Below are 23,988 nucleotides of genomic sequence, written 5' to 3'. Positions count from 1 at the left end.
AAATGTCTCAGGAGGGTTTAAGGAAAATGAAGAGGTAGTTTAAGATAGGGACCTATCACATCTGGTGGAGGGGAGGATGAGGGAGCGCTTTGAAGGGAAGTGTTTCATCAAGCTGAGCCTTAAAGGCCAAGCGGTACAAGGGTGCCTGGAAGAACAGGAAGGACATTTCGAGAAGTGCCAACAGCATGAACAGAAACATGGTGGCTGGGAAGAATGGGGCATGGTAGAGGGGAGAGTGGATTTGAAAAGGAAACAGCCACATTTTAATGTTTGTTGCTCAAATAAATTGATTTAGGAAGATTTTTAAATGTTTTTTCCAGCCCCCTCCAGCACAGTCGATGGTTCAAGCCTTGGAGTTACTGTATGCTCTGGGAGGTATGCCAGTTTTTCTCATCGTTCTCTCTTGTTATTATGTGTTCTCTTTTGCGATATTAAAAGTGAGGTCGTATTCACTTTAGGGCTCTTAGTATCTTCAGAAATGGGGTTGGTTCTCCCCATATATATAATCTCCTTAATGATAGTTTATTGAAATAGAAAGTTGGGACCATAATTAGACAGATGAAAGCTGATTGTGACAGCCAGTATATAAAACATGCCGGTTCGTCAGAAGCTATTAAAAAGAATCACCAGAGCCACACTCCTAAGAGACGTCTAGAGATCAGCAGTTCCCAACCAGGATGTCAGATCTCACCTCCCCAGACCTTTTTTCTCCACCTAACGACCACATCCTTAATCATGGCTCAGTATTCTCTCCCTAAATCCTCTTCATTTCATTCCTGGAGTTACTTGTGGAGAATTGGGGACATTATCAGCTTCTAGTATTGTTTAGGCAAGGAAACACGATGTTATGGGGGAACTTCTATTCACTTGTTGATTAAAGATGTTATTACAATTGCTTTTGTACCAACCTTAATAGCATTTATCTTGACGTAGAGAAAATCATAGTCTGAATTCACCTCTTCGGGGAATACTGCCTCTTCTGTGACTGGTACCACAAATGAATATAATTTCCAATTTGGAATTAGGTTTTAGTGGAGATTTTGCTTTTTGAGATTTATTTTGAGTGTTACTTTTTTTAAATAGCTGTATTGAAGTATAGTTTATGTATGTTCACTCGTTTACAGTGTACAAATTCAGAGGCTTTTAGCATATTTTCATGGTTGTGCAACCATCACCACAGTCTAATTGTAGAACATATTCATCACCCAAAAAAGAAATCTTTACCCATTAGCGCCGAACTTCTCATTCTCTTTCCCCCTAGTCCCCTAGCCCAGGGCAACCACTATCTGGTTCCATCTCTATAGAGACTTTTTATCTCTACAGGTGCGCCTTTTCTGGACATTTCATATAAATAGATTTGTATAATATGTGGACTTTTGTGATTGGACTTCTGTCTCAGTCTGTCTTCTGTTGCTGTAACAGAATGCCGGAGGCTGGGTGATTTCTAAAGAGGTTTATTTGGCTCACGATTCAGGTGGCTGAAAGCTCCAAGATTAGGCAGCTGTATTTGAGGAGGGCCTCAGCCTGCTTCCACTCAAAGTGGAAAGCAAAAGGAGAGTGGGCAGGTGCAGAGATCACATGGCGAGAGAGGAAGCCAGAAAGAGAAACAGAGGAAGCCAGGCTCTTTTAAGAACCTGCTGTCGTGGGAACTAATCCATTACTCACCCTGGGTAAGGGCATTAACCTGTTCATGAGGGATCACCCTCATGACCCATACACCTCCCACTAGGCCCCATCTCCCAACACTGTCACGTTGGGCATCAAATTGCAACATGAGCTTTGGTGAGGACAAACTACATCCAAACCATAGCAGCTTCTTTCATTTAGTAAGATGTTTCCCAGGTTCCTTCATGTTGTAGCATATATTCGTACCTTATCCTTTTTTCTCGCGGAATAATATTCTGTTGTATGGATATACCACATATTTTTTATCCATTCATTGGTTGATGGATATTTGGGTTGTTTCCATTTTTTGGCTAATATAAATAATGCTGCTACGAATATTAGCATGTAAATATGGTTTTGGTGAACATTCCCACCAGCAATGTATGAGAGTTCCAGTTTTTCCACATTGTTGCCAATGCTTGTAATTGTCTTTTGTGTTGTAGCCATCCTAGTGGGTATGAAGTGGTATCTCGGTTTTGATTTGCGTTTCCCTGATGAGTCATGATGTTGAGCACCTTTTCATGTGCTTGCTGCCCATTTGTAAATCTTCTTTGGAGAAAAGTCTGTTCAAATCCTTTGCCCATTTTTATTTGTGCTATTGTGTTTTTAAATTGAGTTGAAGTTCTTTATATATTCTGGGCACATATTCTTATCAGATATGTGGTTTGTAAATATTTCTCCCATTTCTATGGTTTGGCTTTTTACTTACATGTACTTACTTTTTACGTATTAGTATTGTCTGCAGTACAAAAATTTTAAGTTTTTGTGTGGTTCAGTTTATCTATATTTTTCTTTTTTTCTTTTTGTTATGTGTGCCATTAGTGTCATGTCTAAGAAACTTGCCTAACCTGTAGTCATTAAGATCTTCTCCTGGGTTTTATAGTTTTGGCCCTTACATTAGGTCTGATCCATTTTGAGTTACTTTTTTGGTGTGGAGTGAGGTAGGGGTCCATCTTCATTCATTATGTTGATTTTACTTCTCTGTGAATAGCCAGTTACTGATTTAAAAGAGCTCCAGTGATTTAAAAGACCTTCAGCTGGATTTACATAAGATCAACCTGGAGTGAATGTGTGTTGGAGAGTTTCCACCCCCTCTTCTCAAGCATGTAATAGGAACCGAAAGCATGTTTCCTGGGCTGATCTGTAGTGAGGATGAGAGAATATTGACAACATAGGAATTTTTATTTGGGATGGTTTTTCTCCGGTCAAACAATGAAATTTAGAATATTTCCTATTTCTTCAATAGCGTAAATAAGCTGGAAAAGGTAGAGGGAGCCCCCCAGCTTCATTTAATTTCAAGCTGAATTATCACCTTTAAAGAGATGTCTTACTGAACTCTGCCTTACTCTGAGGTCTTGCAGCATTTAAGTAGTAAAACAGTAGTCTGTATCTTGGGGGTCTTGAGAATCCAATACCTGGATGTTGGCAAGTGTTAGAGCGCAAGGAGGGCAGCTGGGGAGTTGAAGGAGTCAGCCCAGTTCAGCAAAATGCTCAGGAGGCAGTCACATGAACAGGGCTGGTGTTGGCACCAGAGGGATCTGGGTTAGTGTTTAGATTCCAGGTTGCTGGCCTTGTAGTTGCTCATTGTTGTTCTCATGCTGCTAATAAAGAGACACCCAAGACTGGGTAATTAATAAAGGAAAGAGGTTTAATGAACTCAGTTCCACATGACTGGGGAGGCCTCATAATCATGGAAGAGGAAAGGCATGTCTTACATGGCAACAGGCAAGAGAATTTATGCAGGGGAACTCCCCTTTATAAAACCATCAGATCTTGCGAGACTTATTCATTATTATGAGAACAGTATGGGGAGACTGCCCCTGTGTTTCAGTTATCTCCTCCTGGCCCCGCCCTTGACATGTTTACAATTCAAGGTGAGATTTGGGTGGGGACACAGCCAAACCATATCACTCATGTAGTATGAGAAGGGCACAGGACATGGGATGCCATCAATGCCATCCTGGCACATCTGTGGCCTGTCCTGTCCTGGAGGTGGAAGAAAGTCCAGACAGTGAGGGGACAAAGGAGATGGCAGAGAACCAGGAGAGTGGGGGGCCAGAAGCTGGCGAAGGGTAGTTCCAAGAAGCAGTGGCCAGCAGAGCTGAGTGCTGCCGAGGCTGTCAGGAAGATGCCTTGCGTTTGGCACTACCCGGTTGTTAGGTTGTTGGGAAGAGTGGTCTCTTTGGAGTAGTGGGAACAGGCGAGGCTGTTGTGGCTTGGGGAGAGGGTACAAGCAGAAGGCTGCAGGGCATTTCCTTATAATTAAGTCCTTGAATAGAAGTCTTTAAAAGTATCAGTGTTGGCCGGGCGCGGTGGCTCAAGCCTGTAATCCCAGCACTTTGGGAGGCCGAGACGGGCGGATCACGAGGTCAGGAGATCGAGACCATCCTGGCTAACATGGTGAAACCCCGTCTCTACTAAAAAATACAAAAAAAACTAGCCGGGCGAGGTGGCGGGCGCCTGTAGTCCCAGCTACTCCGGAGGCTGAGGCAGGAGAATGGCGTAAACCCGGGAGGCGGAGCTTGCAGTGAGCTGAGATCCGGCCACTGCACTCCAGCCTGGGAGACAGAGCGAAACTCCGCCTCAAAAAAAAAAAAAAAAAAAAAAAAAAAAGTATCAGTGTTTAAAAACAGGGTATTCAAGAGTTCAGTGGAGATCTTTTCTTTTAATGTAATAGCACTCTAGTGTCATGGAGTTTGGTAGTGCATGAATCACCTTTTGGATACTCTCTTCTTTTTAGCATATATTTTCTTTTATTCTCTCAACAACTATGTGCCTTCCAACACAATGGTACCTGCCTTCTGATTTCTTTTGTTGTTCTTATGGCAGGTCTGGACAAAGACTGTCGCCTGACTGAACCGCTTGGCATGAGAATTGCAGAGTTTCCTTTGAATCCCATGTTTGCCAAAATGCTGCTTGAATCAGGTGGGTAGAGCCTGATAGCTTGAATTGATTTTATTTGGACTGTCAGAGGTGTTGTTTGCCTGAATTCTGAGCACCCTGGGGAAGAGGGTACAATATGGTAAAAAAGTATATATGTATCTGTAACATAACATTTATTGTTTTAACCATTTTAAATGTGTAGTTCTGTGATACAAAGTACATTCATATTGTTGTGCAACCATCAGCACCATCCATTTCTAGAACTTCTTCCATCTTCTCCGTTGAAACTCCATATTTGGTAAACACAAATTCCCTATTCTCTCCTCTGCCCAGCCCCTGGCAACCACCACTACTTTCTGTCTCTATGAATTTGACTACTCTAAGAACCCTCAGAAGTGCAATCACACAGTATTTGTCCTTTGTGACTCTCTTGTGTCTGTTAGCATAATGTCTTCCAGGTTCATCCATGTCGTAGTATGTGTTAAAGTTTTCTTTATTTTTAAGGAGGAATAGTATTTTATTGTATATCTATACTATGTTTTGTTTATCTGTTGACAGACACTTTGGTTGCTTCTAACTTTTGGCTGTTGTGAATAATGCTGCTATGAACATGGATACACAAATATCTTTTTGAGTCCCTGTTTTTACGTTTTTTGGGTATATAGCCAGAAGTGGAATTACTAAATCGTGATAATTCTTTAATTTTTAAAAATTTGTTTTTAATTAACAAATAATAATTGTATGTATTTATGAGATACAGTGTGATGTTTTAATCTATGTACACATTGTAGATTCAACCAAGCAAATTAACATATTCACCAACTCACCAACTTATCATTTTTTTGTGCTAAGAATTTGTGCTAAGAATGTTAAAATTCTATTCTTTTAGCAATTTTGAAATATACAATACATTATTATTAACTGTGGTCACCATGCAGTGCAAAACCTATTCCTCCAGTCTAACTGAAACTTTGTTAGTTTCAGTTAGGGGATCTCCCAGCCTCTGGTGATCACCTTTCCACTCTCTGTTTCTATGAGATTGACTTTTTTAGATTCTATATATAAGTGAGATCATACAGTGTTTGTCTTTCTGTGCCTGCCTTATTTCACTTGGCATAATGTCCTCTAGTTCCATTTATGCTGTTGTGAATGACATTGTTTTCTTCTTTTTTTAAGGCTGCATGTTATTTCATTGTGTGTGTACATATTTATATATACCACATTTTCTTTATTCATTCATCCAATGAATGGACACTTGGATTGCTTCCAAATTTTGGCTTTTGTAAATAATGCTGAAATGAATATGGGAATGCAGTTATCTCCTTGAAATATCAGTTTCAGTTCCTTTGGATATATACTTAGTAGTGCGATTGTTAGAGCATATAAGTCCATTTTTAGTTTTTTGAGGTAGTGCCATATGATTTTCCATTAAGGGGTGTACCATTTTGCATTTCTGTCAGCAGTACACGAGGGTTCCAATTTCTTTGATTTCTTCAGATTTTCGTGAGGACATGAGTTCTAGGATAAAAGATCTGGAAGTCTTCTCATAATTAGAAATCAAAATCATCTAGAAAGTATAATTTGTTTTTTTACCCCTGGGAAAGATAGTTTAATTTTTTCTTGCTTTTGTCTAACTTTTATATCAACTGGCAATTTATGAAGAATCAGACCCAGTATGGGGAAAGCTAACTAATTATGTTTTGAAACAACCACTTGTCCTCAGGCTTCCGTTTAGAAACAGGATTTTTTTTTTTTTTTTTTTGAGATAGGTATCTCACTCTGTTGCCCAGGCTGGAGGGCAGTGGCGCAGTCTCAGCTCATTGCAACCTCTGCCTCCCGGGTTCAGTTCAAGCGATTCTCGTGCCTCAGCCTCCTGAGTAGCTGGGATTACAGGCGTGTGCCACCATGCCCAGCTAATTTTGTATTTTTAGTAGAGATGGGGTTTCACCATGTTGGTCAGGCTGGTCTTAAACTCCTGACCTCAGGTGACCTGCCCGCCTTGGCCTCCCAAAGTGCTGGGATTACAGGTGTGAGCTACCGCACCTGGCCGAGAAACAGGATTCTAAGCGTGGACTGGGAAGTGCATCATTCATGAGGTGGGAGTCAGTGGGGAGATGGGACACGGGCAGTGCAGTGTGCTTTGCCTTGTGCCCTGGAGTGGTGATTGCTGCCGACTCTGTTTCCAGGTGCTCCAGCAGCCCCGCAGCATGCTTTGCTGGTCTAGTTGTGCCTTGGGCTTCCCAGCTGAGATGAACCCTTTTGAGAAGGAAGCCACTTCATAGAAGTGGTCAGGAGCAGAGAAACAGCAGTAGGGGCACAAGCCTCTTATTCCCTGTCCCCTTCCCCTCTCGGACTTCCTGCCAGGATTCCAGATGTTCCCACAGGAGGGTAGGGAGCAGGTGTGGAGCTGACCTGCCCTTAGTGATGGGGCCAGTCTTGAGCTTGGCTTACAGTCAGAGTCCCTCATATTTCAGCTGCAGAGGGCAGTAACACCTTCTTTTTTGGAGTCCTTCAAGGCTACTGTTCATCTGGGCTACATATGGGACTTCACATTTGGCTGAGTGAAATATTTATATACTGTAAACTTTATTTTTTTGTTTTTATTTTTCTGAGAGAGGGTCTCGCTCTGTCACCCTGGCTGGAGTGCAGTGGCGTGAACTTGACTCACTGCAGCCTTGACCTCCCGGCTTTAAGCAATCCTCCTGAGTAGCTGGGCCACAGGCACATACCACCATGCCTGGCTAATTGTTTAATTTTTTGTGGAGATGGGGTTTTGCCATGTTGCACAGGCTTATATACTATAAACTTTAAAAAATTAAGCTATAGAAAAAAATATGTTCTTAGTCTTCAGTGTGGTGCAAGGAAAGTATCATAAAATGTCTTTCACTTCTTGTTGACACATTATATGGTTGAAACCAAACATGCTTTTTGTTTTACAGGAAACTTCGGCTGTTCTCAGGAAATTCTAAGCATCGCTGCCATGATGCAGATCCAGAATATCTTTGTGGTCCCCCCAAACCAGAAGTCCCAGGCAGTAAGTCAGCTCTGTCCCCAGGCTGTCTGTACCAGTCTCTTTCGCTTTGAGCTTTCCTTGTCAAAACTGTACCCAGGAACTGCTGAAGACAGAGCGGTACAAATGTGATCTGCTCATGTTTTGAGTGTTTATTGTGTGCTTGATGTTGTATCAAGCGTTTTGCAGGCGTCATTCCACTTTATCTTCATCGTAAACCTGGGAAGTAGATCTTATTATCATATTTTATTTATTTATTTATTGAGAGGGAGTCTCACTCTGTCGCTCAGGCTGGAGTGTAGTGGCATGATCTCAGCTCACTGCAACTGCACTTTGCCTCCCGGGTTCAAGCAATTCTCCTGCCTCCCATGTAGCTGGGATTACAGGTGTGCTCCACCACGCCTGGCTAATTTTTGTATTTTTAGTAGAAACGGGGTTTCACCATATTGGCCAGGCTGGTCTCAAACTCCTGACCTCAGGTGATCTGCCCGCCTTGACCTCCCAAAGTGTTGGTATTACAGGTGTGAGCCACTGTGCCCAGCCTATTATCATGTTTTAAAGATGGAGGCACAGAGAGGTTAGATAACTCATTTACAGTTGCACAGCCAGAATTGTTGGCTCTGGATTCACAGTCCAGAGCCCCACACCTTAACCATGGAAATACCAACTTCTAGTTTCTGTCAGGGAAATTGTCATTCAGACTGCTCTGCTAGAAACCTCGGTGGGCACATTAGTGACATAAGAAGTCAGGTGCCAGGGTATAGCAGGCTGATTCTGGGTACCACACGGCAGCATGGTGATTTTGCAGTTGGATCATTATAAGCTAGAGAGATCCAATCCCCACCTCAGGCGCAGGCATCAGCAATGACTAATTGAGTGAACACTGGAAAGGTGGAAGGAGAAGTTTTGATACTGAAGAGTTAGATACTCAGACGTAAGGTGTGCTGATAGAGTTAGGTCAAAGATGAGTTCAAAGTCAGCTCCTGTTTGAGAGTCAGAGAATCAGGAGCCTTATGCATGGAGGGACTGAATTTGTATGTGTAATGAGGAGGAGAGAGACTTTCCTAGGGATTGTTGGAATCCTCCTTGTCAGTTGTATAACTATAGATTACAAAGTTTTTCTGCCTCTGTGCCCAGATGCTTATGTCTGTTTTTGTTTAGTTTTGTTTTTAATTAACCTGGAGGAGGAGAGGGATGAGAACACTAACATTTTATCAAATTTCTTTGCCAGATACTTTATAGCAAATTATCTTAATCCACAGCAATCTTGATAGATTTAGTTTCCTGATTTTACAGATAAGGAAGTCAAGGCTGAGAAAGGTTAAGTAACCAAGCTGCATTCTTTCAGGATATGGCAGAGCTAGAATGCTGCAAACCAGTTCTTTCTGAATCCATAACCCACACGCTATTCACCGTGCAATATTATTTCCCAGTGCAAAAGGCTTACAGGAGTCAATTTCTTTCTTTCTCTTTTGAGACAGGGTCTTGCTCTGTTTCCTTTGGGTGGAGTGCAGTGTTGCAAACATGGCTCCTGGGCTCAAGTGATCCTCCCACCTCAGCCTAGTAGCTGGGACTTGGAGTCACACACCACCATGCCCTGCTAATTTTGTTTTTTTTTTAGTTTTTGTAGTCATGGGGTTTACCTTTGTTGCCCAGGCTGGTCTCAAACTCCTGGGCTCAAGCAATCCTCCCACCTTAGCCTCCCCAAATGCTGGGATTACAGGCATGAGCCACCACACCCAGCCAAGGGTCAAATTCTGAATGTTGCTTTATTCTTTCCAGATTCGAGTGCACCGTAAATTTGCTGTGGAGGAGGGCGACCACCTCACTATGCTCAATGTATATGAAGCATTTATCAAAGTAAGCACAACTGCTCGAAGTGCCACCTCAACACACCACCTTCTGGAGGTGATCTAGGAAGGAGGATCCCAGAAGTTCAGTTTGTAAAGGAATGGCCAAGAGAGCACTTGATTTTCCTTTTAGATTTATTGCCAGTACTTCTAACTGGTGGGTCGGGCTTTCTGCCTGAGTTTGTGATGCTGTATTGCTGAGAAGAACACGGGAATCATTCACTGCTTTCCCTTGCTTGGAGATACGGTACACTAGTGGCAGGCCAGTGGCCCAGCCTCACGTCATCTCATATCCACCGCGTAGTAGACAGAAAGGCAACATTTGAATAGGAAGTTCTGTTACATTTTCTGAGAGCAACTTGTAGTCCTGGGTTGACTCTTCAAAGTTATGCCAGATGCCATGAGAAGACATTTAGTTGAGATCTGTGCATATTCACATATCCCACCTATATTTAGCTATAAGTGATGTTAATTTTTTATTGTTAATATTCTTTAAAACTAAGCAAATAATACAGCTTACAGTTCTCATAAAAACTTGATAATAAAGGTGATGAAAATGATGAAAAAAGAAACCTTACATAAAAGAAAGGGTATAGTATTTCAGATTTTTAATATTCATTTCTTAAATACTCTTTTAGAAGTGAAGAAATACTAAATTTTTGTTTACCAGTGATTTGAGGAGATGATTCAGTTGGTGAAATGTTTTCAGAAAAAAGAAATTCACCTCTTATTGAGACTTATGGCTTAAATCAGTTAAAATTCATTTGTACAGGCACAATGTATCATCTGCAATCTGAAGCTTTCTCTACCAGTAGAAAGTGGGTATAGGTCTACATTGTATTATTCTATGGTTGCCTTCTTGGAATATCTTTAATTACATTTTCTTTTTAAAAGCACTTTAACTTACAATATAATTTCAGAGGTACATTTCCACAGCAATAATTTACTCTAAGACATAATGATCATACTTATGAATGCAGAAAAAATTGAATACTATTGATAGAAAAATTTGTAAATTATTTCTACATTTGCAAGTGTCATATTGTTGGCCTCTAGTATAATAAAGTGATAAATTCAAGCATGCCAGAGAAGAAAAATTGATTTACAAAGAACCCCATGGAGAAGTGGTTCTTTCTGATAGTTTACATCTAATGAGGGTATTTAAGATCGAAACCATCTCTACGTGTCATTAAGTTCTCATTTGCCCTTTAGTGCAAAGAGTGAGGTTGCAGAGCAGTCAGATGTGTGCAAGGTTGTTAACATCTGTTTTGAGAGATGGGGCAAAAAAGGGCCAGTTCCAATCTTTAGATCTCATGCCATTGAACAGCACATGGGGGAAGAGAGAAGAATGATCTTTACAACATAGACTTAGTCGAGAACACGTTTGTTTTCTAACTCCCTCTTTCTGGGTTGTTCTTTAGCACAATAAGAACTCTCAATGGTGTCAGGAACATTTCCTGAATTACAAGGGTCTTGTCAGAGCTGCGACTGTAAGAGAACAATTGAAAAAGCTTCTTGTCAAGTTTCAAGTGCCCAAGAAGTCTAGTGAAGGTGAGAAGAAACTGCCCCAGCTGGTGACTTCCCTTGCTTCATTCTGTTGAGTTGTCTTCCTAAAGTTTTCATGCTGGGCTGGTGTGAGGCAGCGTGACGTGCCTGTAACAACGCTGGGTTTTATATTTTGAGTTGCCTGCATCTATGAAAATCTAAAGGTCAAGTTACATATTTTTTCCAAGGAGGTCCATTTTTCTTTCTGATGGGCATTCTTACTAAGGGAATTTCATAGCCCATGACAATACTTAAGAATCATTAACAGTCACATCAGTGCACATGATGTCATTGATTTTCCCATGTAGGCTTTGCAAGAAAAATTACTTTTTGGTTGATGATATTAGTAGCTATTACATAAAAATTAAATTTTATTTTCAACGACAAGCATTATTAGAGCAAGTGCTGGGTGTTTAGCCTATGCAGTCACTAAGGGTAAGACAGAAAAGTACTATGTAAGACATAGTCTTAGTACTATGTAAGACATGGCCTCTAGCAGTGACAGTGACTACTGTTAATCAGGGACACGATAGGTTACACTGTGGCAGGGGTTCTCCAAATGTTGCTCAATCTCCCACTCTGTGAGGTGTCGGCAGTATTATCCTCATTTTACAACTAGTCATAAGATCCTAGGGAGAAGTTAGATTAAATTCAGGACAATGCAGCTGGTAAGGAGGAGAGCCAGACCTGTATGTGGCTCAGAAGTCTGCACTTTTAAGGAAGTGACACACCCGCCTCAGCAGTCAGCTTGAAAGCCTACTGTGGGTACTCAGCTATATCCTCAGGTACTCAGCTATATCCTCAGCACCATTAGTACTTGGTAACATTTCCTGAGTGCTTATAAGTGGCCAGGCAGTACTCTGAGTGTTCCATGTGTTTGTTAATTTAATGCTCACAACAGCGCTGTGAAATGTGTGCTCTTTTCCCCATCTTATAGGTGAGAAAAGCATGGCTAAGAGGTAAAATATAACTTGCTGAAGTTACACAGTGAGGGTATGGTGGAGTCAGAACTTGAGCCCAGGTGGTTCCATTTCAGTCTTATTTTGTCTTTATACTAAGAGTAAGTGATTAAACAATGACTGAGTCTTGGCTTTTAGTCTAAGGGAACAGTGCAATGAAGGGAGAGATTCATACGAATAGACAAAGTACTAAGATTATCAGTCCTCTTAGAAGTTAAAGTAGTACATACTTTAGTAATCATAGAAGGTGTGCTGGCAAATGTGGAAGGAATGCCAGGAAGAAGGAATCCAGAGGGGGCTGGCTTGGGAAGTCTTGCAGTTTCCTTGAGGTGTGGTGGGAGTCCGGTCACGCTTTGGGGTCTGGTTGAATTAGAAAATGGTGGCAAAGCGCACTCCAGGGACGGAGGACTGGAGACACGTGCTTGGACTGAGGAGTGTATTAGATGCTCAGAGAATATTTGAGGGGTGAATATGCTCACAAAGGAGGGAAGAGTTGAAACCTGGGCCATTGAGCCATGTTGGAGTCATTGATAGAAACAGGAAGCTTACAAGGAGCACGCAGTTGGAGACAGCTGGTCAAATGCCTGTCACCCAGCAGGTAGATGACAGCCTTACTTTACTTTAGCAATTGGTGTTCTTCACCTGTGTTTCATTATCAGACCCCTGCCCAGGAGAAAAGTTAAATTTAAATTCTACCGAGCCTGAGAAATTAAATACTTAAATAGTAAGGAATAAGATTTTGTAGGGTAAGATTGAGCTTTGGAGGGCCACAGGCCATTGTAGTATCTAAGATACTTCCTTTCCCCTGCCTCCAAGAACCAGTTTTCACCCCTTTGGAAGTGGTATCACCCGATTAGAGTGCATATTTTACATGGAAATTTCTTATGGACAATGGGAGAGAAGAGACTGGGCATCGGATTAGATCATAGTTATACATATAGATTTGAGATTTATCAGCTCAGTGCTTAGGAACAATACAGAAAATCACGGAGACTAAATAAATTACATGCAAATTTAAAACATCTAAGTGTTAAAAAATAGAAAGCAATTAGTGAAAGATACTTTCAGCAGTCATGAGATGAAAATTAAAAAACTGTATTATAGAATTATTTTATTTAATATATTTAAGAAAAAACAGTTTTCAGGTTGATAAATGGGCTAAGGATTAGAACAAAAAATTCACAAAAGAAAAAATATGCCAATAGTAATCAAATAAATATAACATAAAAGAAGGTAACCCTTTTTGCCAAAACATTGCTAGTAAGAATGCAGTGGAACTGCCATTTTTATATATTGTTGATGGCTTTGGAGATAGTACCACCATTAGGGAACTTACTTACCAACATGCTATATTCCATTGGATCTAAGATACCATCATGTGTAAGAAACATTTTATGTATCACCAAGGGAAAAAAATGCTGCCAGTTATAATTGTAAAATGCTATCCTAATTTCAGTGAATTAAAGTTAGAAAAAGAGGCAGTCTTAAAATTGATGAGATATGGTATGCCATTAACCAAAAAATAACATTAGCCTTTTGCACAACAATTTGGAATGTATCTCATGGACATCATCTAATAGTGGGGAAGCTTTATTCATGGAAGATGTTAGCTGTAGCGATAGAAACAACAGTTAAAATGGAACATTTGAAAAATTTGAAGAATTACTTCAATTTTCAAACACTAGCTCACAACCACAGAAGTCACGTTGTATAGTATTTCCAGTTTGTGTTTTATAGAGAGAGCGTCATTGCCATATCACACTCTCTTACAAAGGAGTCCTGAGGTCACTGACCAGCCTGCAGAGCAGCACTCTTAGGTTCTAGTGCCCAGCCGTGGTCCAGCCATGTGTGGCTTAGGGGAGGTTGGAGGGGTTCCAGGTTCAAGGAGCAGACCAGCATAGTTCTCAGCAGTGGTTGTGGGGAGTGGGACCTCCTTAGACAGTGCTGGAAGGGCAGGGCTGGAGCCAGTTCAGGAGAGGGTTTCGAGGTGGCTTGAAGCAGCCTGGGGTGGTGCTGGGAGCGGATCCTGTGCCTTAGAGCACACGGAGCATAGGGCAGGCAAGGGTCTCACCCGCCTGTCTGTTGGCTGCCTGTGTAGGTGATCCGGATCCGGTTCTGAGGTGCATTGTCTCCGGCTTCTTCGCCAATGCAGCGAGGTTTCATTCTACTGGAGCTTATAGGTAACATGATACTTGGTGAAGTCATTTGTTAAAGGAACAGTCTTACAAATGACCCAGACCCCACAGAAAGCTGTGCAGAGATAGTAATTACATAATTATTTTTAATTTCTACCATGTCTCCTTCCAAAACTGAGTTGAGGTTAGTGACATAGCTTTAAGCAAAATATCTTGACTTTCTAAAAATGATTCTCACACATTCAGCTCATCTATATGTTGTGTGTTTTAGAAGGATGACAATTTTACATCTTGAGGCTGGTAATAATTCAATTCTAATGATAGACTAACATGACCTGAAGAAACCATTAAAAGTAATCTTTTCCAGATAAGTTACTTTTACAGTTGGCTAGTTTATTATGTCTTGAGAGATCTGCAGGACTGAAGTCCCCACCCACCCTGGTACAGTGTGGCCACGTCTGGTGTCTTTGGAGGTAGCCAAGTGTTTCTCATGTGCTCGGTGTGCCTCCTGCTACATAACCTGATTCTTCCAGTTCCGTTTTCTGGGCACAGAAAACCAGTGATCGTTGATGCCTTCCTAATGGTCTTTAGTATATTCAAATGCAGTGAAAACTCAGCATAGCTTCGCTTTCCTTTCTCCAGACTAATCATTCCAGTGCTTTGAATTGTTACTTTTAGTCCGTCTTTTGGCTCATTTTAGTTTCATAACCTCACTGTAGCCTGTTTAAAGTATAGCTATTACCATTTTCTGTTCTTTAATAAGAGCACACTCCAAAGAATTTCTCCCCAGCTCTTCTTCCTATGTGTTATTTTGTCATTAATTTTTTTTCCCTCAGAAAATATTACTGCCCTGTTATCTTGAGGTCAGCCAAGAGATTCCTTGTCCTGGGCTCCTGTTAATGAGTCCAGAATTGGACTGAGCCTTTTTTAATTTTGGCAGCTGGATCTGCTCCATTTAGTATCCTAGTAGCCGACTGTTTGAACTGCAGGATAGCACTTTATGTTGATCTCTAGTCTGTTCTCTTTGTTACTCCAGGCGTGTTGTAGCCTGTCAATATCATGATTCAGTTGCCCATTGTATGAGCTCACCTCCCCACTCTGAGTTGTCTGTATTTGAGGCAACTCGTGCATGTGGAGGTGATCCCCACAGTGGCCTGAGATCTTCCCCAAGGAGTGCTGCCAGCTTGTCATCTTGATTGCTCCCACTCTCCTGGAGAGTTAGCAATTTCGACTAGTGTTTAGAAAATTCTTTTATCAGTGTCCTCAGCAACAGTGTGGGCTGCCTAAGAGGTTCCAGGCTAGTCATTCCTTTGAGACAACATTTAGTATTAATCAGCTCACCACCACCTGGTAGGACAGCCCAGGACCCCAGGATACTGGCTTTATTACAGCACCAACGAGGCGCTCTCCAGCACTTGAAGCGCTTCCCCCAAGAAACAGATCATTCTTCTGAGTTGGAATTGGAAGTACTATTTCAGAGAAATTAATAGTCCAGTATTGAGCTTTCTTTTTTTTTTTTTTTTTTTTTTTTTGAGACGGAGTCTTGCTCTGTCACCCAGGCTGGAGTGCAGTGGCCGGATTTCAGCTCACTGCAAGCTCCGCCTCCCGGGTTCACGCCATTCTCCTGCCTCAGCCTCCGGAGTAGCTGGGACTACAGGCGCCCGCCACCTCGCCCGGCTAGTTTTTTGTATTTTTTAGTAGAGACGGGGTTTCACCGGGTTAGCCAGGATGGTCTCGATCTCCTGACCTTGTGATCCGCCCGTCTCGGCCTCCCAAAGTGCTGGGATTACAGGCTTGAGCCACCGCGCCCGGCCGAGCTTTCTTTTTTTTTTGAGACAGAGTTTTGCTCTTATTGCCTAGGCTGGAGTGCAATGGGGTGATCTCGGCTCATCGCAACCTTTGCCTCCCAGATTCAAGTGATTCTCCTGCCTCAGCCTCCCGAGTAGCTGGGATTACAGGCATGCGCCACCACACCCAGCTAATTTTGTATTTTTAGTAGAGACAGGGTTTCTCCATGTTGGCCAGGCTGGTCTTGAACTCCCGACCTCAGGTGATCTGCCCACCTTGGCCTCCCAAAGTGCTGGGATTGTAGTAATGAGCCACCGTGCCTGGCTGTGAGCTTTCTTTTTTCATTATCATTACGTCCCCCTATAGTCATTATCTTTAGTATTTAACTTTGCTTTTTAGATTTTAGAAGAAATCACATGTGTTATTTCCATTCTAAAGGAAATTGTTTTGAAAGAGCACCTGCAGAAGATACACATAAACATAGGCAGAGCATTTTATTCCCAAATGTTTTCTCTGAGTGTCCAGATGTTGCTTTTCTCCTCTTCTCTTTTCCACATGGTTTATTGTTGACTTCTGGGGTGGCAGCCAGGGAGGGATTGAGAAAGGTTATAAGAGAAGATGGAGATAATTGTTTTGCTTGTGACAAGTTCAGTCTGCATGCATTTTTTGGTAGTATTAAAAATACCTGTGGGAAAGTCTTGCTATAAGTATTTAAAATGTGCTTCAGACAAAAATTCTTCTATGTTCCAAGGACCATCCGTGATGACCATGAGCTGCACATACACCCTGTGTCAGTCCTCTATGCAGAGAAACCGCCTCGCTGGTAAGCATGTCCTGCTGTTTAGCCTGTGCCTGCTTTGAGCAGGGCCATGTTCTTGGTTTTCTCCTATACGTGTTTCTTGACATTGCCTCTAGAATTTCTGCTCTGGGCCGGTCGTGGTGGCTCATGCCTGTAATCCCAGCACTTTGGGAGGCCAATACAGGCAGATCACCTGAGGTCAGGAGTTCAAGACTAGCCTGGCCAACATGGTGAAACGTCATCTCTACTACAAATACAAAAATTAGCCGGTCGTGATGGGCACGCCTGTAATCCCAGCTGCTCGGGAGGCTGAGGCAGGAGAATCGCTTGAACCTGGGAGGCAGAGGTTGCAGTGAGCCAAGATCACACCACTGCACTGTAGCCTGGGTGACAGAGCGAGACTCCATGTCAAAAAAAAAAAGAATTTCTGCTCTGGCAAAGATCTCCTTAAGCAAACAGTGATATTTGTCTACTCACTCATCCACTAAGCAAACGTTCATTTTCACCCACTGACTAGATGCTTAGCCCTGCACGAGGCACAGCTATGCAGAGATGAATTGGGATCCCAGCTCACAGTTTTGTTTTTTTTTTTGAGACAGAGTTTCATTCTGTTGCTCAGACTGGAGTGTAGTGATGCTGTCTTGGCTCACTGCAACCTCTGCCTCCCAGGTTCAAGTGATTCTTCTGCCTCAGCCACCTGAGTAACTGAGACTATAGATGTGTGCAATCACACCTGGCTAATTTTTGTATTTTTAGAAGAGATGGGGTTTCACTGTGTTGGCCAGGCTGGTCTCCAACTCCTGACCTCAGGTGATCCACCCACCTCGGCCTCCCAAAGTGCTGGGATTACAGGCGTGAGCAACCGCACCCGGCCCCAGCCCACAGTTTTGACATAGAGACAGACACAGAGTCAGCTACCTTGGGGGAAGGGCCTAGTGGCGTGGATGAAGTGCTGGGCTTGGCACATCATGTGCCAGTGAGAATCAGGGCAGGCTTCATGGAGGAGATAACATTCATCTGAACCTGGAAACAAGAGTGTTCAGGCAGAAAGGACCCGGAGGGCGTTCCAGGTAGAGAAGTAGCAGGGCCAGAACCATGGAACATAAAGGAGCCTCTTGTGTTTGGAAAATGGGGAATCATTAGTATGGGTGGCCTATGAAATGGTGCTGCTCTGTAACACTGCCTGGGAAGAGAGAGGTAAGCACAGAAGTCTAGAGTCATCTTTATAGCATTTCAGTGGTTAAGTTTAGGTTTGTCTTTAGACATCTTTATGGCATTTCAATAGTTTAGGTTTGTCCAATTTAATAATAAAAATTGGGGACTTACATTTTTCTTGTTTACAATTTCATTTTTCTAGAATTCATTTATATTGTATTTTACCAATAAAAAGTATTGATTAAAAGTACTGATCAACCATGGATTGGATTTTGCTTTTTTGAGACAGTCGCACTCTGTTGCCCAGGCTGGAGTACAGTGGTGTAATCTTGGCTCACTTCAACCTCCACTTCCGGGGTTCAAGTGATTCTCCTGCCTCAGCCTCCTGAGCAGCTAGGATTACAGGTGTGTGCCACCACGCCCAACTAATTTTTGTATTTTTAGTAGAGACAGGGTTTTGCCACGTTGACCAGGCTGGTCTCAAACTCCTGACCTCAGGTGATCCACCTGCCTTGGCCTCCCAAAGAGCTGGGATCACAGGCATGAGCCACCATGCCCTGCCCAGGTTGGAAATTTTGCAGACAACAACAATTTGTCCTTCTCCAGTTGGAAGATGGAGAAGCCCTGGGAAAAAGGGTGGGGCATGTGTGAAGAGAGGGAGAGAAGCTGGCGGTAGATTTGAAGGCAAGAAGGTCTGTGGTCAAACACTTTGTACCCTAGAACTGCAGCTTTCAAAGTGTGGTCTCCAGCCCAGCATCAGTATCACCTGGAAACTTGTATGAAATGCAGCTTCTCAGGCCATGCCAAGTTCCATTCAGTCAGAAACTGGACTAGGGCCCAGGACTCCATTTTAACAAGCCCTCCAGATGTTTCTGTTGGGCAGTAAAGTTTGAGTTCTATTTCCCTAGACCAAGGAATCAGATTTATCCTGTAGCCAGTGCAGACCTAGAAGTTTCTTAGGTTGAGAGCACCTTGGTCAATTCTGGGTTTAGAAATGTTACCCAGTGACCACACTAATGTGGCCAGGATATGCACACTCGTGTGTGCAGGAGAATTTCAAGAGTGCCCACATCTGTAATCTCAGCACTTTGGGAGGCTGAGGCCAGAGGATTGCTTGAGGTCGGGAGTTCAGTCCCAGCCTGGGCACCATAGCCAGACGTCAACTCTCAAAAAAAAAAAAAAAAAAAAATTAGCCAGGCATGGTGGCACATGGCTGCAGTACCAGCTGCTCAGGAGACTGAGACAGGAGGATCGCTTGAACCCAGGAGGTTGAGGCTTCAGTGAGCCATGATTGCACCACTACATTCTAGCCTGGGTGACAGAGCGAGACCCAGCCTTTAAAAAAAAAAAAATTACTTTTTTAAATCAAGAGAGATGCAAAACCTCAGTTTTAGATCCTTTTTTTGCTGACTTTTGGGTGGTTAAATTTGGGAGTTGCTTAAAAGAGAAAGGCTTTTCTTTTTCTTGCTTCATTCCTAAGGAGCTCTGAAGGGCAAAGAAAGGTTGGGGAAATAGAGCCAGCCTGAAGCAGCGCCACACCGTTCAAGTGGCAAAGAAAGGGCTCCCCCATCACGGCCGCTTTGCAGGGGGTCCTCCTTTTTCCTTTCGTCAGCTGAGATTCGTTTACTGGTTTTTGAGGAGTAGGGAACCGCAGAGTGGCTGGTGTGTTAATAGTTACGCGGGAAGCCCTGATTCAGCACTTGGGATGTTTTGGAAACTAGTATCTACTCATATGCACACCTAAAATCTGGGGACTGGATATTATGCTCTTGGCTCTTTGGTTGTCTATTACCTGAGCCTCAGAAACATTTTTTATAATTTATTTACAATGCAAGATGAGTTTTGACAAATGTGTATACATGTAACCTGGACCCACATAAGTTATACAATGTTTTTATCATTTTAGAAAATTCCTTTGTGTCTCTTTACAGTCAGTTCCCAGCCTCTTTCAGAATCAGGCAAGCCTTTGCCTCTATTTCTGCATTTTCTAATAAAGTCATTAGGCTCAGTTCAGAGTTCTGTAAATGCAGATGCAGGATCCAGAAAGGTCCTTCGCGGATAACTGAGATGTCCCAGAAGTCATTTAGGATTTAGAGTCTCATCTGAAAAATGGACACACCATTACCCAGCACTTAGGTCTTGAGGCTTTGGTGAGCAACATAAATGCATGTGTTTAGCACAGTGTCTGGCACACAGAGTAGAACCTGTTAAAGGAAACAGCATGTCTAACTGTGGATCCTGACTGTCATCAAAAGAGGGTGGTTCCTGACTGTCATCACAAGAGGGGGAAATTAGCTCATGTTTCTTTCTCATTTCAGGGTTATCTATAACGAAGTTATACAGACCTCCAAGTATTACATGAGAGATGTGACTGCCATTGAATCGGCCTGGCTGTTGGAGCTGGCTCCACACTTTTATCAACAAGGAACGGTAGGAATGAACAGAGCCTGTGTCCCAGCCACCTGTTAGCAGCCTCTCCATGTTTTTAAATGTACTCTTTTTCTCCAATTTAATGCCCTATGTGTGTTCCTCCTAGTGGTGCATAGGGTGGAAAGGCTATTACCATATCCCCAAAACATTCTGAGAAAGCACTCTAGCGTTTAATTCATAGTGAAGTGCAATTAAAAATAAATCCCCCTAACCTCATAAGGAAAAAAAAAAAGGTATCGCTTTTTCTCCTTTTGTTCTTCCAAACTATTTCTCTTTTATTTTTATTTTTATATTTTTTTGAGACAGAGTCTCACTCTGTCGCCCAGGCTGGAGTGCAATGGTGCGATCATGGCTTACTGCAACCTCCGCTTCCTGGATTCAAGCGATTCTCCTGCCTTAGCCCCCGTGTAGCTGGGATTACAGGTGTGTGCCACCACACCTGGCTCATTTCTTTCTTTCTTTTTTTTTTTTTTTTTTTGTATTTTTAGTAGAGACATGGTTTCACCATGTTGGCCAGGCTGGTTTCAAACTCCTGGCCTCAAGTGATCCACCCACCTGAGCCTCCCAAAGTGCTGGGGTTACAGGTATGAGCCAGCAGGCCTGGCCTGAGCTAATTAAAAAATTTTTTTCAGGGATGGGGTTTCACTATGTTGCCCAGGCTAGTCTGGAATGCCTGGGCTCAAGTGGTGCTCCTGCCTTGGTCTCCCAAATTGCTGGGATTACAGGTGTGAGCCACCATGCCCACCAGTTCCTTTTTTATTTTTATCTATTTATTTTTGAGACAGAGTCTTGCTCTGTCATCCTGGCTGGAATGCAGTGACACAGTCTCAGCTCACTGCAACCTCTGCTTCCTGGGTTCAAGTGATTCTCCCACCTCAACCTCCCTAATAGCTGGGATTACAAGTGTGCGCCACCATGCCTGGCTAATTTTTGTATTTTTAGTATAGACAGGGTTTCGCCATATTGGCCAGGCTGGTCTTGAACTCCTGACCTCAGGTGATCCGCCCGCCTGGGTCTCCCAAGGTGCTGGGATTACAGGTGTGAGCCACCACGCCCAGCTCCTTTTTAAAAAGAGTTACAGCCCTGGGCTGTTTGTTGCCTGAAAATACTTGCTTTACATATTTTGCCCAAGTTTACTGTTGTTTACAGCAGAAGGGAAAGTCTGAAACCTTTTTCTCCATGAGGGCCAGAATTGGACTACACAGTGTTTTCAAAGCGTTATTTGAATTGATTGCCACATTTAAAAATTGGGAGATTTCATATTAAACATGAATTTCTGGTTTATCTTGAAAGACATGGTTAGTCTGGTAACACTAGGCCTGAATTCCTGCGTGGTGGCATCACGGGCTTAGGGGTGGCTGCCTGCCGTCAGTGACATCGCCAGGTGCCACAGCCCCACTTGCTTACTTGCCTGCTCCACTCTTGGAGACATTTGAATTTGTGACCCTGTAAATGGAAGAATCTCCATCTCTCCCACTCCAGCAAAGTCAAGGGAAATTGCCCTCTCAAAATTTTATAATATTTTTATCTAATCAAACAAAAACCATTTGACACCTCTATAGTTCTTCACACATCCCAATTCAGATATTTCAGCTAGAAAGCACATCAGCCTGCAGGGACTGATAAAAATGCAGAGTGTTATCTTTGCTGAATTAGGTTGATAAGAAGAAACCTGGTGAAAGAAAGTCTTTTCCTTCAAAACCTCTCAGGTGGAAAGCAGCAGACTTCAGGCGTCCAAGAGAAGGGATTAGAAAGGTAAACTAGTGGTTGAAAGAGGAATGGTGCAGTGGTCAAAGTGCCTGTTCGAGTGAGAAGATGCAGACAGCCAGAGAAGGATAAGCCTGAAATTGTCTTGGATTCATTTAGACTCTTGGAAACAGAATTAGCCCAGAAGCTGAGTCATTTTCCCTTCTCAGCTCAAAATTCCAGTTTCTTTAGGTCAAACCCACAAAATTAAAGAGCAAATAGCTTCAGAAGTTTGAAGAAAATGACAAGCCCAGATTTCTGCATCTGTCTCTTCTCTCCAAATGGCTTTTTTTTTTTTTAAGCCCATCACCTCCACTGTCATCAGAGTATTTTTAGAGAGGCTGTGACAGACCTTTCGAAATCACCTAGTGCGGCTGAGGACGGTGGCTCACGCCTGTAATCCCAGCACTTTGGGAGGCTGAGGTGGGCAGATCACATGAGGCCAGGAGTTCGAAACCAGCCTGGCCAACATGGTGAAACCCCGTCTCTACTAAAAATACAAAAATTAGCCGGGCATGGTGGCATGTACCTGTAATCCGAGCTACTTGGGAGGCTGAGGCAGGAGAATCACTTGAACCCAGGAGGTGGAGGCTGCAGTGAGCCGAGATCACGCCACTGCACTCCAGCCTGGGCGACAGAGTGAGACTCTGTCGAAAAAAAAAGAAATCACCTAGTACAACAATCTCATTGTATAGTGATGGTCCCCAAACCACAGAGAAACTTGTGTTATTTCTTAACTGTATAGTCCAAGGGCACTTCTACTGTAAACTTGTCCAAAGCAGATTGATTTCTCAGAGAGCCTCCAGATCTGCAGGGGTTGCCCATGTACGGTAGATGTTCCTTTGTTAAACACAGTGCAGCGCCTCGCAACCATCCACAGCCCACAGATCATTTGCAGCTCTGTTCCTGGCACCTTTGGAGACTTTCCATCACTGCTGTTTTTCGGAATGTTGCTCTCACCCTGTATGGAGGCCTGAAATGGTTCAGAGTCAGCTTTGTTTATATTCAACATTCTTCCCAGAAACAAGCACCAAAAATGGCCCCACAGGCACAATGGCGTCATCTCCCATCCCCAAGCTAAGGCCGTGGATGTCTAACATTAGCTGTAGGGGTTATATCAGGTGATGTGTAGAGAGGAGAGAATTCAGAGAAATTCAGCAAGACCTACAGCTAGACAGGGGAAGAACGGGGTGGCCTATTCAGAGATTTGCCTTCTGGCTTTTAAATTATTTTTCCTTGGCCAGGCGCGGTGGCTCATGCCTGTAATCCCAGCTCTCAGGGAGGCAGAGGCGGGAGGATAACTTGAGCCCAGGAGTTTGAGACCTGCCTGGGTAATATAGCGAGACCCCGTTCTCCACAAAAAGGAAAAAAAAAAGAAAAGATAAATTATTTTTCCTTCTTCTCAGAGATATCTTCATTATTAGGGAAAACTCCTTTAACGTGGCCTTTGCAAGAGTCTGTAGTGATCCTCCCTCAGGTGTAAGCAGATAGAAAGTCTGAGTTCTCGTAGCTCATTTAGACCTGGGTCCCGTTCGCTCTGTTGTCTCTCACGTCACACTTGGTGGTGCGCTGTGTCTCCATTTTGTCAGGGCCTGCAGTTCTCTCTGGGGGCGATGCGGCTTGATGTTGTGAGGCCGTATGGATGTGCTAAGGAGTGGGCACACCGGCCCTGGAGCAGGCGGGGTGGGCGCTCTCGTGTGAGGCTCTCACTATGTGTTAGGTGGCACGGCTCAGGGATCTCTTGGTTATTGATGATTAGTAATGGGCTGTCGGGGTATCCCAGTTGATGAGTGGAGGGAGGTCTTTCGTTAAAAGCTTATATTCACACACCCTGGCTCAAAGTTATATTTAAGGATTTCTGCCACTTTCAGCTTTGCTTTAGAATGTAAAAAATACTTCATCTTCCAATCCTATTATCTGATGCCTATGATTATAATGTTGTGCTTCATGTTATTCATAATGGTAGAAAGTGACATTTCTGGGGGAAAAAAAAGTGTCACTAGGAGGTGTCCTTTCTGTCTTC

The 23,988-nt window shown here is 43.0% G+C and overlaps 1 protein-coding gene across 4 annotated transcripts in view; it reads left to right on the top strand.

Moving 5' to 3' along the window:
- The window catches only part of LOC105496344 (DEAH-box helicase 35), a 91,978-nt gene that overhangs the window by 54,423 nt on the left and 13,567 nt on the right, over positions 1-23,988 (top strand). For all 4 annotated transcript variants that reach the window (XM_071079333.1, XM_071079335.1, XM_071079334.1 and 1 more), the window contains exons 14-21: positions 321-375; positions 4,495-4,590; positions 7,488-7,582; positions 9,341-9,418; positions 10,830-10,959; positions 14,011-14,092; positions 16,587-16,658; positions 20,108-20,219. In XM_071079333.1, the coding sequence (XP_070935434.1) occupies positions 321-375; positions 4,495-4,590; positions 7,488-7,582; positions 9,341-9,418; positions 10,830-10,959; positions 14,011-14,092; positions 16,587-16,658; positions 20,108-20,219 (720 nt within the window). The remainder of the gene's footprint in view (positions 1-320; positions 376-4,494; positions 4,591-7,487; positions 7,583-9,340; positions 9,419-10,829; positions 10,960-14,010; positions 14,093-16,586; positions 16,659-20,107; positions 20,220-23,988) is intronic.

The sequence above is a fragment of the Macaca nemestrina genome, chromosome 15 (assembly GCF_043159975.1).
Source record: "Macaca nemestrina isolate mMacNem1 chromosome 15, mMacNem.hap1, whole genome shotgun sequence".
Lineage (NCBI taxonomy): Eukaryota > Metazoa > Chordata > Mammalia > Primates > Cercopithecidae > Macaca > Macaca nemestrina.
The sequence above is the reverse complement of the archived record's forward strand: the minus strand, read 5'-3'. Positions and strand labels throughout refer to the sequence as shown.